This window comes from Phyllostomus discolor, chromosome 13, assembly GCF_004126475.2.
Source record: "Phyllostomus discolor isolate MPI-MPIP mPhyDis1 chromosome 13, mPhyDis1.pri.v3, whole genome shotgun sequence".
Taxonomy (NCBI): Eukaryota; Metazoa; Chordata; class Mammalia; order Chiroptera; family Phyllostomidae; genus Phyllostomus; species Phyllostomus discolor.
Window position 1 is genome coordinate 52,492,420 of NC_040915.2, and position 12,763 is coordinate 52,505,182.

The window sequence follows — 12,763 nt, forward strand, 5'->3', positions numbered from 1 at the left end:
AGTTGAGACCGAGCCACTCAGCGGTGGCTCGTAGCACTGTCCCCTCCTGACCAACTTGATTTGGCTGAGGGCTCCTGTGCATGACAGTTCCCCAACCCCAGAGCCGGAACTTTCCGACTGATCAGCAGGTCAGCCGGCCACCTGGGACACTGGGTGTCCAGCCCCGTGTTGAAGAACCATCTTTAAATGCTTCTGCATTCTGGAACTTTCCGCCGAGCATCACTATCTTTAGACGCAGCCCTGCTCACCTGCTTTCTGTGACGTGACCCCCCAGGAAGTGAAGGTGTCTGCACGGTCCGTGAAGACCCCGTGTTCGGTGACGCCTAGACTATGTAAGCGTAGTGTTGATAACTGTCTTCTGTCAATAAAGGCTGAACGGCAGCTCTGTGGCTCCGAGGGGTTGGGGGGTGGGGGCGTGGGGGGGAGGACAACACCCTTTCACAGGTCAGACCCCACTTACAGGTGGGAAACTGAGGCCCAGAGAGGCGACACCACAGCCACACTGAGTGTAGGTCTTTTGACACCAGGCTCCTATCACGTCGGAAACTAGGAGGAGTTTGTCATTACCAAGAAAATTAGCACGGCTGCCACTCACTGTCCCTCAGCGCCAGGCTCCGGACAGGCATGCTCGCAGGCAGGGCTGTGACTCCCGCTCACGGCTCTGAAAGCGGAGGCTCAGAGATGCTGGGTGGGACTCCCGGTCACAGGAAGAGGCCACGCTGGGTCCACCATGCCAGACTGCAGAGCCGCAGCTCCGAGGCACATGGGTGTGAGCCGCTGTGCCCTTATGGCCCCAGGCCCCAGGAGAACCCTAGTGGGTGTGTCATCGGTTATTACTGCCATTTGCAGATGAAGAAACTGAGGCATTAAGCAGGTGACTTGCCACCCAAGATAACAGTAAAAGGGTGTAGTCAGGAGGAGTCTTAGCTCTTAAGCATGGCCAGGAGGCAGCTTGTGGGCTCCCCCCCCCCCCCATGTGACACTCGGCAAGTAAGAAAGGGGCTGGGAGCTGGAGCTGGGGTGGTATTAGGAAGTGCCACAGGGGCCCCAGGAAGTGCCATGGAGACCCGGCAGGAGCCAGGGAGAGAAGCCGGCGCCACCACCCTGGGCTGCCTTGTTCTCCCCGCACCCTTCCTCAGCTTGGCTCCAGGGTGCCCTGTGGTCCAGGGCCCAGTCAAAGAAGCCATCGCAGCCTCCAGCTGCCCGCCAGTGACTGGTTGGGGTCAGAGAGCAAGTGACCTGGCCATGTGGGTGGCAACCAGTGGACATCACCCCAGGCACTTTGCAGAAGTGACAGGGTGCTAAACTGGGGGGGGGGGGGTCACGGCTGAAGGGTGGGTCACCAGGTGGAGAGGGCAGGCAGCCCCCATGGGTCTCGCACCCATTCCTCACCCAGCCAGTGGGGCCAGGCGTGCTCGGTCAAAGGCAGCTACACCAAGGTCACAGAGTCACAAGCAGGGACCACGCTGACACAGGAAGCAAGCACGAAGGGGAGATGGGAGGGACAAGGCTTCACGGAGTTTCCCTCCGGAGCTGGGCAGCGAACCGGGGACAGACACAAACCGCCGCTGCCCCAGCGCCTGCCACAGGCCGAGGTTCCTCCCCCAAACAGCACGGCAGCCCCCACCCCCTCCCCAGCGGCGGCGGTGGGGTGGCCCCACTTCCCACACGACAACACTGAGGCTCAGAGAGGACAGTTGTGCGGCTTCTCTCCCCCTGCCCCGTGAGAAACCGCCCACCTTCTAACTCGTGCGGGAGCTTACCCCGGGCTACACGCACCGCCACACGCACATCTTCCGTCCTTCCGCCGCCTCCTCCCCGTGAGCAAGGCTGTTCTCCAGCCCTGGGGCAGGCGCAATGACACCCCCCCCCCCCCCCCCCCGTCCCCGCCCCGCCCCGCCCCGCCCCACCCCACCCCAGCAGTGGCCACATCCTAATCCCCAGAACCTGTGACCACGTTCTAAAAAGGGGACTTAAGGCAGCAGCTGGAATTAAGTTTGCTAATTAGCCGGTCTTCAGACAGGGAGAGTATTCTGGATTTTCCAGGTGAACCCAATGCAACCACAGGGCCCTTACAAGTAAAAGAGGGTGGCAGGAGGCTCCACGTCAGCTGTGAAGGGGGAATGGGGCCTCCAGAAGCTGGGAAAAGAAAAACAAGGAACCTCAGAGCCTCCACCCAGACGGCAGCCCACCGGCACTGGGCTTGGGCCCAGCGAGTCCCACCTTAGACTTCAGACCTCGGGGACTGCAGAAAGACAAACTCGTCGTTTTTAAGCCACTGAATTCGTGGTGATTGTGGCGGCGGTCACGGGGAAACAAACACGCCCTTTTTACAGAAGAGGAAACTGAGGCTCAGGGTGGCTGAGAGGCTCACCTGTGAGGAGGGGAGGGGAGAGGTGGGATTCCAGCCACGCTGCTCCCCCAGAGTCCACGAGTCTCGGGCCACGGGCAGACCTACTGGCTGCTGGCTGGGTTACCGCGGGGCCATGCCTCTGAGGGTAGGTGGTGGCAGGATCTGAGCCCAGGTCTGCAGGTCTGCCGACTCCTTCCTCCTTCTGCAGCTACCTGGGGTAACAGGGCTCATTAACGGAGGTTTAGGGAGAGGAATAAATGACATGGTCAGAAGTAGGACGTGAAGTATTGAGGCCAGGGATCGCCACCTCTGAGCGATGCTGGATGCCGGACCTCCCACCCAGGTGCCACCGCGGGAGCCTAGAGGTGGCAGGGCGAACACTAAACCTGGGGACTGGGCCGTGGAGGACTTCCCGAGTGGAAGAAGGGAGGGGCAGAGGGAGGAAGGCACTGGAGCTGGGCAGGAGGAGCTGGGCAGGGGGAGCTGGGTGCTGAGGGAAGCGGACACCAAGAATTCGGGCATGAAAGGCTTCCTCAGGGGGTCCGTACGTCTCACCCATGACGTTTAAGGGATGCAAGTAAAAAGATTCAGTGACTTTTGAGTTAAAATTACTTCTAGACTCCATTGATTAGGATGGTTACTACTGGGTTGGCCAAAAAGTCTGTTACATTTTTTTTCCCTGTGACAGTTCTCATAGCGCTCCCTTGTCTTTAACATCATTCGAAACAATTTTGTTGGACTGTATTGTGACAGCAGTCATATCAGCGTGCATTATAAAAAGAACTTATCAAAACCGGTGAATTTCCATGCAGCCATTCAATAGTGAAAATGGAAGAAGATACACAAAATTTTCAATATATTGAAATGCAAAGGAAAAATGCAACTGAAATGCAAAACAAGATTTGTGCAGCATATGCAGAAGGTGCTATGACTGATTGAACGTGTCAAAAGTGGTTTGTGAAGTTTCCTGGTACTATTGACATTTTGGCCAAATAATTCTTTGCTCTGGTGTTTAGCAGCAGCCCTGGCCTCTACCCACTAGAAGCCAATAGCAGGAGATAGCCGACATACTCAAAATACCCAACTCAATAAAGTTAATGATGAAAATGAAAAATGTGTCTTCTATAGTATAGAAAAAAAACCCATGTGGACTTTTTGGCCAACCCAATACTAAAAAGAAAAAGCCCATTAAGCAAGTGTTGGTGAGGAGGTGGCGGGACCAGAACCCGCCGCACTGCCGGTGGGAGCATCAAGGGGTGCAGGTTGGGGGAAAGCAGTGTGAAGCCTGGGAAAAATCCAACAGAATCACCGCATGACCCAGCCGTTCTGCCTCCAGGCAGAAAGCCACAAGATGTGAAAACAGACTTGAACAAGTATTTGTACACCCATGTGCACAGCAGCATTACTCACCATCTCGGCTCAAACGTCCATCAGTGAGTAAATGGACAAATAACACATGGTGGAGCCCCACGTGGAATATTACTCAGCCTGGAAGAGGAAACCCGGACACATGCTCTAACTTGGATGCGCGTGGAAGTCCTTGTGCTAGGTGCAATAGGCCAGTTACAGAAGGACAGATCCTGCATGATGGCTCACACGAGGTACCGAGAGGAGCCAGGTTCACGGAGACAGAAAGTGGACGGTGGCTGTCAGGGCTGGGGGGACTCAGGAGAGGTGTTAGTGTTTAAAGGGCCTGGAGTGTCCATCTGAGGCGAACAGAATGTTCTGGAGACAGGTGGTGGTGATGGCTGTATAACAGCGAATGGGCTCCGTGACACTGAACTTCAACACGATGGATTTTGTTATGTGTTCTACCCCAAGAAAAAGGAAAAACTTATTCCTAGGCTCTCGGCCTGTGCTCCCTACGCATGAAATGGCACAGAGACAAACCACATGGGTCACAGTGTCACCAGATAGAGAACGTCACTGGAGGTGGCCTCTTAGCTCCCTGTCCAGAAGGGAGCCCCCCTCTCTACCAGTAACCACTGTCCCAACCTCACCTTCGACTCAGCAGCCTGAAGGATCTTGGGGTCCTCGGGTAAACATTTCACTTACAAATCCACGTTTCATGTGTCACACAAAAGGGGGAGCGTGGGGGCTGCAATGTAGCAGGAAGGGGGTCAGGGAAGGCTGCCCAGAGGAAGCCCCATTTGAGTTGGGTTTTGAGGGATGGGCAGGAGTCAGCCAGGAGAAGACCAAGGGGGGAGGGTGTTCCCGGCAGGAGACACAGTCGGTGCTCCGGGCTTGCTGACACCTCAGCGGTGGCAGGAGGGTGGCGACCGCTGGAGAATGGCTCAGGGAGGCGACCTGCTGTTTCCCATCCAGACAGTAAGTCAAGGCCAAAGTGCTTCTTTAAAAAATAATTTATTCCACACATCTCCTGGTAGGCTCCTCCGCCCACTGGTCCTGGGTAGCAGCTGTTACCCAACTGGTCTTCCCCTCCAGAACCAAGGGGGCGTCCCCCACACAGAGAGCACTCGGTTCCCAAGGCAGCATGGATCCCCCCTCCCTCGGGAGGGAGGATAGCCTCGGGATGGGACAGGTAATTTGTCTGTCTCCCACCTCTCACTGCCCCATGCCAGGGTGTCATTAGCTGATGACCAGACTATTTTTTCCTTAAACTCAGCCAGCCTCAAGCACCTGGCTTGTGGGGGCTCCCCGGGGGGCAACCCTTGTCCTCCGAATTGGCCAGATGCAACACGGGGTGTCCTCAGACAAACTGTTCATCACTGAAGTGGGGGGGGGGCAACCTCCTCCACCACGGCCGGCACCTGGGGACCTTTGGCGGGGCCAGGAGGACGGCCGGCCCCCACGCTGTACAGCCTTCAGAGCCTGGTGCTGGTGGGCGTGTGGCAGAGTCCTCCCTGAGCAAGTGGGCGTGGTCCTGCGGTCCGGTCCTGGAAACCAACAGCTCTGCCCCTCCGGGCGGATGCGGCCATGGACGCCAAGGCAACAGGTGAGAGGTGAGGGCGGCCTGAAGGGGCCCTCCAAGGGGGTAGTGGCAATCACAGTGGTGCCGCCTGTGAACAGGCTGGGCTGTGTGTTTGGGGAGGGCTTTCCTCCACCTCCGTAGTCCCGACGGCGCAGGAGGGTACACCGTCCTGCGGTGGGGGAGGGGCTCGTCCTTGTCCTCAGAGGGCTGTGAGCCTCGCAGAAGGGACCTCCAAAGGCCCTGGACCTCAGGGCCAGGCAGTTCCGTCCATCTTGCTCTCCTCGCTCAAAAACAGAGTCCCTGCTGATAAGTGCTAAGCGTGGCCCGCCAACCGGGCACCCCTAGTGACTCACTAGGGGACATCTGGGGAACAAGGTTCCTTTCTATTCTCTTAATAAAAAAAATTCACTTGTACCCTTTCCAGGGTGACTTGGCTGGCAGTCTCCAAATAGCATCATTACAAAAATAGGTTTCTCTCCCTCGTCTCGCTTCTGTATTTCTTTCCTTGGCCTCTTTATTCTGCTGAAACACAGAAGATGCTTCCATTGAGAGCTGGTCTCAGAGTAAAAAAATAATAAAAGATTCGGTGAAGTGATAAAATTGAGCCTAAAAGGACACCTGGATCCTGCACGCCAGGCCCTGGAAGGAAAAGGTAACTCGGGTGCTTGAGTTCCACTCCATTCAGCGATGCAGCGCAAATGTCTTAAGAGACAAAACGAGCACTTCCTGCCGATGGAGAAGAGGCTCTTTCTGCCGGGAAGGGGCCCTCCTGACCGGTTTATTGAGACAGGAGTGCGCTGGGGGCCAGTGACCCTGCAGAAATGCCCAGGTCATTTTTTTTTTTTTAAAAAAAGCAAACCCAAGGTCCTGGCGAGGGCCTGCGGTCAGCGGGTCGCGGGTTTTCTCCTGCCCCCGCGCTGTGAGCGGCCGGCCGAGGGGCGGGGCTCAGGTGGAGGCGGGGCTGTCCATGGTGGACAGCAGGTGAGCGACGCGGGCCCGCTCAGCCGGGCTGATGTGCTGGCTCATGTGCATCATGCAGTCCACGGCCACCTCGGGGTTTTCCTGGACCAGGCTGCAGAGGACAGGAGAGAAGGGTTGGGAGTCAGGGCTGCCACTAGTTCAGTGGGCCTTAGGGTGGCCCTGAGAATCCCCGCGCAGGGCCAGGTCATCCCGAACCCCTTCCTGCTGTGGTCACCGCAGGGGTGACGGTCCCGTGGGGGGTCAGGACAGAATATGGGCTGGGGGTCGGAAGGAATGCCTCGAGGATTAACAGTGGACCCTCGTGGTCACTAGTTGTGTGACCTGAGGCATGTCGTTTCCCCTGAACTTCAGCTTCATGCCCCTAATGAGGTCCCACGTAAACCACCACCTTCCTCCCAGGGGGCCCCATGGGAATGGGAGGGGCAAATCGCCCAGGAAGGTGATACCAATGGGGAGCTAGTGGCATGAGGCCCACTGATTTAGAAGGTGGGTTCTGTAGCTGTGACCTTGGACACATCACCGCACACATTCCAACAACAATGGTCACGAATTGAAACCACTGCATCCCCACGCCTCTGGGGAGCTGCGGCCTCTGGGCAGGGGCCCAGGGGCTGTGCCGTGGACCTTGGTGCCCAAAGCTGAGGCTGAGCCCGGGGACGCTGCAGTGCAGTGGGTTCTGCTCTGGGGACGGGCAGCTGGAGGCCACTCCTGGCTCTACACTTGCTGTTCGGTCCAAGGGACGGCGGGCCGCTCACCCCCGGATGGTCTTCAGCACCGAGTCCCGCTTCAGGTACTTGATGTTCTCATGGATGGCGGAGCGCAGGCCGTCCCCCACCTGCCAGTGCTGCTCCAGCCACTGTACCACCATCTGGTTGTTGTCCCACAGGTAGGCCTGGGGAGGGAGGAGAGGCTGCTTCATACAGGGACCCCGCTGCTGCGCAGGCCCACCCCTGGCGCCCTGCAGAGACCACCCGCCCACCCGCCCTGTCTCGGGCCCCAGCCTACCTTGACGGCCCCCTCCGTCTCCACGAACCAGCGGCGCAGCATGGACTGGATGTGCACGTGGCTCAGCTCGCTGCTGACCTGCAGGATCTCCTGCTTGACCTGGTCCTCCAGCAGGAGGCGGCGCAGACGCCAGTACAGGAAGGTGCGTGAGGTCTTCCACTCCAGGACATCCTGCGAACAAGCGCCGGGCCTGAGCACCGGGAGAGGGCGGAGGGATACACAGGACGCCGCCCGGGGCGGGGGCCCTGCAGTGTGCGCAGGCTCTGTGATGGCTCCCATTTCACAGGACAGACCTTGAGGCCTGGGGCGGGGGCGAAGGCACCTGCCCGACAAGTGGCAGAGCCGGGGCTTTGCCAGCCCTCTAGACTGGCTCACCAGGAGCATGGAGGGCTTAGCACGGGACACAGGGGCAGCAGCTGACCGCAGGATGTCCTCTGGGGGGTGGGGCGATAGGGTGGGGGTTGTCGTGGTCAGTGAGTGGTGGGTGAACACAGGACAGAAACACCCCTTCCCAAATCTGGCTCAGCAGTTACAGACACACACACAGATCAGACTGGGGGTTCCCAACCCTTGCTGCCTACTGGAATCTCTTGGGGGACTTTAAATAAAAAAATCTGACGCCTGATTCCCACTCCAGAAATTCTGATGTCATCGGTCAGGAGAGCCACCTGGGCACTAGGTTTGTTTTTTAAGCTCTCAAAGTGATTCTAACATGCAGTGTTGGATTCCAAATCTCTTCCCTGTGTTGGAAGCCACATAACCTTACGATGGGCCATTCGCACCCGGCCCCCGGCCACCGCTGCAGGCTCTTACAGAGATGACGCCCTTCTCCAGCATCCTGCCCGGCGTGTCCTGGAGGTCGGCGAACTGCACCGCCACCTGGTGGTAGATGGGCAGCAGCAGGTCCTCCCGGGCCTTCAGCTGGCCTTCCAGGTCCTTGCGTTCTTTGTCCGAGAGCTCAGACTTTCCTGCGGGCCAGGGCAGAAACCAGAGTCCCACATGCAGGGCAGCCCCGAGCTTTCCCTCTGATTGCACCCCCAAACGAAGCTGCTCACGCAGTGTCAGAAACACACCCACAGTGCGAGATGGCATTCAGCTTGCAACTTTAAGAACACTGCCCCCTTTCATAAGACCCCCACCTGCCTGCAGGATACCAGCAGCTACTATTTTAATACATATTGCAAACTGTGTATAAGAAGAGAATAGTGTAAACAACTCTAGGCCAACTCAACAACTTTGACAAAATAGACAAATTCCTGGAAACACGCAAACTATCAAAGCTCACCCAAGAGGAAACAGATAATGCCAATAGTCCTATACATAAGGAAGATAAATTTTTAAGTAGAGACCTCCTTCCAAAGATTTAGAGACACGATGCCAATTCAAACTCAGAAAATGAGAGGGAACATTTTCCACTCATTCCATCAGATCAGCATCACCATGACAACAAACCAAAGAAATCACACACACACACACACACACACACACAAATCTCGGGAACAGCGCAGTTATAAAGACACTGCCACCTAACATGGACTTGTAAAGACAGTTCCACCTGAGGCCGCAAGTGACACAAAGCTATCACTCAAACAAAAGTGGTGAACTATAAATACTTTGTCTGATTGGAAATTCTAAAGGAGCATTTTGGTACCAACATTCTGATGTTCCTCATTGGTCCAACATACTTCAATGGTTATATTTTGTGTTTGATGAGAAATAAATTCATGAAGGCACTGCCTGTGTTTTTTAATATTAAAGGGGTTCACTGGCTGTATGTGGACATTTAGAGTCTCTTACAAGTCTGTAGCTGTGCTTTCCTACGTCTAAAGGACCAGGAGCCTCCAACAACAGGGGGGCCCGGGCCTCTCGACCTCGGAGAGGTGGTGCATTTTGGACCCTCTCACCTAACTGCTCCACGAGCTTCTTGTAAGTGCTGTCAATCCTTCTCATGGCCTTTACCAGATCTTTCTTTCGGAACTTAATCTCCACTGTTCCCTCTGGCTCCAGGACACCCCCCCTGAAGAAAAAAAAAGAGGCAGGGGTGAGGTGTGTGAGGGGGGCCCCCAGGAAGTGACCCACAGGCAGCCAGGGACACGGGGCTGAAGCGCGAGGACCAGGAAGTCTGGGTGTCTGTCCTCAGCTCTTTCACGGACTCCCTGTGTGACCTTGGACAACTCGAGTTCCCTCTCTCTTCATCTGCTTCTGTATCCGTAACATGAGGCACTGAGTCTACTTTTTAAAACAAAATTTTCCGAACTCTGGAAGGCCCTTTCTAAGAGTGTATGACTTTCTCCAGAACAGCACGACCCTCCTGCTCCTCAACCACAGTTCTTTCTGACCTTCCTAATATCCCTCCCCTAGAGCCAGCGTGGTCTCGTGTGAGCTGCCCTGCCCTTTCCAGCCCTCTCTCTTACCCCTTATTCTCCTCCTACCCTCTTTTCTTCTGATAGCTTGGAAGACCTGAGGGATGCTTTACGTACCTCTGAGCTTCCTGGCAGCCAGAGTGAGAAGTTAAAGAGGCTGCTGTCCAGGCACACTGAAGACAGGACAGGTTTAGCTTGTTTGTACCATAACAAAACGCCTAGCATTGCCTGGTATACAGTAGGTACTCAATAAACATTCACTGAATTAATGAATGAATAAGGAGTGAACACAAGAATGATGTATTTTGGGCGGAACTACTCTTAAGGCCTTTATATGCTGCATGGTATGTAGCAGTGAGTTGTCACTTTGAAGGCACTCAAACACTGTGTTGCAAGTGTTACTGTCATCATCCTTTCTGTAAGAGTTCCTACGATGAGTTCCGCTGTAAAGAAGGACCAAGGAGGTTTCTCTGCCCTGAAGAACTGGGATCCTCTCACACAAGTATTCATTCGGTCATTTGTTTGGCTGGTATTTCTTGACCACCCACTGGGAGTTACTGTGCTAGGCCCTGGGTTATAAAATTGGGTAAAATACAGCCCCCAAGGAACTCATAGCTTTGGGAGAGACTTGAAGTTTAGTGAAAAATAGATGATTGGTCATATTTCCCTTTTCATCCTGGCTGCTAGGAAGCTCAAGTACTTTTGAGCTTTCCCTATTTGATTGCCAACTTCCTTGGGAAGCAGATGAGTACAAGTTATGATAGAAAGGACAACTCCTCCACCACCTCTGTGCTTCAGCACTTGCTCTACTGAGAAAATCCAGCTGGACATTGGATGTTCGTTTCGGGTAAAACTGGAGGCTCTCCATCCTTCAGAAACTCAGAACACCCCCGAGATCTCCAGACTCCAAGGTGACGGGGCCGCAGGACTGGCAGGGAGAACAAGAGGAGGCTGAGCCGGGCTGAGGGCGACACACCCACCTGCTCTCCTTGTCCGCGTACATCTCTATGCACAGAGGGTTGATGGTGGAGTCCAGGACCACCCAGGAGCCTCCCCGGAGCTCTGCGTAGGGCGGGATGTAGATGAGGATGGGCTGCTTGTACTGCCTGAGGCCGTCCACAATGTAGGCTCCGAACTTCAACACCTGATCGTACATGTCTGAAAAGCAAAGGGAAGCAACCGCCTGGTGAGGCGACCTCAGGCCCCAGCACTCATCCCCGAGCAAGGTTCCTGCTGTCCTGGAGGGCCCAGGGAGGTGTGTTCGGCTGGGAGGCTTCAAGGCGCCATGGGAAGGGCACCGGGCCGAGAGTCCGGAGCTGGACCAGGCACCGGTGGCTCTACCGTCTGTTTCATAACAGGGAGAGCTGCGTGTCCGAGTGACCTTGGGTAAGTCACTCCCTCTGCCTGGGCTCCCATGGCCCCACCCTAAAGGGAAGCGTGGAGAGTGGCTGAGCTCTAAGTCTCCTTTCAGCTCCGTGCTCTCCCACCGTTTCCAGCACACAGAAGCATGCGGTCCCTGCCCTCCTGCCCCTGAGCGGCACGGCCCTAATTTTCCAGGTGACACCAAGGCATGCCCTGCAAGTGCCAAGTGCCCTGCATGGAAACGATGATGTAATCATGAAATCAACCGCGACCACACTGAGAAATACCGACACGTGCCAGAGATGGGTTCAGCGAACCCTGACCTTGGCCCTCTCTGAGGTCGGCCCTGTTCTCATCCCCTTTCACACAGGAGGGAAACTGAGGCTCGGAGAGGGCACCCAGCTAGCAAGGACTCACACCAGGCCTGCCAGGCTGACAGCACCCCACTGACAGCCACGGTGGCTCGAAATACACTCGGGGCCCCTAAAAAGGGCTCGTCCAGCTGCCAGGTCACGGGGGCTCACGACGGCCTCTGAGGAAGGCAGGGTGGTCTCACCCTCTCCTCTTCCCAAGTGCCGACGTGAGCACCGGGTCCCTGGGCAGCTCTGGGGCTGCCCCTCCCCGCCCTGCCACTCACGGGGTGACCTCCGGCAACTCACACCAGGAGCCCTCGGTTTTCCACCTGTGAAAGGGGCTGCCGCCAGGACTGCTCCCGCCCTCCAGGCTGCAGGGGCTCAGCTAAGACGGCAGTGGGACCACCCGAGGGGGAGGCTGTCTCACCTTTCATGCCGCCGGAGAAGCCCCTCCAGTTGGCAAAGATCATCAGGGGCAGCCTCTCCCGGTTGAAGTCCTTGATGACCTGGGCCGTCTTGTAGGCCGAGTCCGGGAACCACACCTGGCCGGCCTGCTGGATGATCTGGAATGCAGAGCCAGCTGGGTGAGAGGTCACTCTGTGCCAGAATGACCTCGGGGCATGTGACGGAGCTGGGGGGGGGCAAGCTGGCCAGGGCTGGCGCCAACACCAGGGCCAGGGCTCACAGGGGGGCCCCAAGCTGGTCTCTAGAGCCCCGATGGACCCTCGCCCTGTAGCCCAGAAAGGTTCCTGTTGCCCATTCACAGGCTCAGAGGTGCCCCCGAGCTAGTCAAGGCCACAGAGTAGGATCCCAGGACCCGCCGCCCTGTGGCCTCTGAGCTCCTTGCAGAGGCCCAGCCTAGAATCATCAACAGGGGTGGGGCGAGAGGGAGGAGGGATTGCCAGGGATCTGCTGGCACCCTCTGAGGAAGAAGGGAGGTGGCGGAACCCACAGGGAGAGTGCCGGAGACATGACGCTGAGGCTCCTGGGGCCACGTCTCCTGCGAGTTTCTGAGCCGGCGAGGCAGGTACGTGACCTGCCTGTCGCTGCACCGGCTGAAACAGCAGCCCCAGCTCCCCGGTCCCCTCACCTTCGCCTCAGAATCCAGGTTGGCGGGGTCTGCGGGCACCGCCACCTCCACGGTCCGAGTCTCCACGGCGATCACTCCGACAGGGATGCCCCCCAGCCTGCAAGGCGGAGCACAGGTGAGCCGGAGCATGGGCGGCACCCCCAGGCAGGTCAGGGGGCAATGGGGCCCGCCCAGGCCCATTCCGTGGGTGCTCCGGAGGTGGACAGTAATGGCCAGATGGCACTCAGGGACGGTGCTATTGTCACTGGCTGGTTATTTTATTTATTTACTTTTAATCTTCACCCAAAGACATGTCTACCGATTTTAGAGAAAGGGGAAGGAAGG

The 12,763-nt window shown here is 56.8% G+C and overlaps 1 protein-coding gene across 4 annotated transcripts in view; it reads right to left on the reverse strand.

Annotated features, from left to right (window-relative positions):
* Positions 1–4,698: 4,698 nt before the first annotated feature.
* ACACB (acetyl-CoA carboxylase beta) overlaps positions 4,699–12,763 on the reverse strand; it is a 95,214-nt gene continuing 87,149 nt past the window's right edge. For all 4 annotated transcript variants that reach the window (XM_028527582.2, XM_036014429.1, XM_036014431.1 and 1 more), the window contains 8 exons: positions 12,440–12,536; positions 11,777–11,912; positions 10,615–10,792; positions 9,176–9,288; positions 8,085–8,239; positions 7,272–7,442; positions 7,022–7,158; positions 4,699–6,357 (listed from right to left, as the gene is read on the reverse strand). In XM_028527582.2, the coding sequence (XP_028383383.1) occupies positions 6,231–6,357; positions 7,022–7,158; positions 7,272–7,442; positions 8,085–8,239; positions 9,176–9,288; positions 10,615–10,792; positions 11,777–11,912; positions 12,440–12,536 (1,114 nt within the window). In that variant the 3' untranslated portion in view covers positions 4,699–6,230. The remainder of the gene's footprint in view (positions 6,358–7,021; positions 7,159–7,271; positions 7,443–8,084; positions 8,240–9,175; positions 9,289–10,614; positions 10,793–11,776; positions 11,913–12,439; positions 12,537–12,763) is intronic.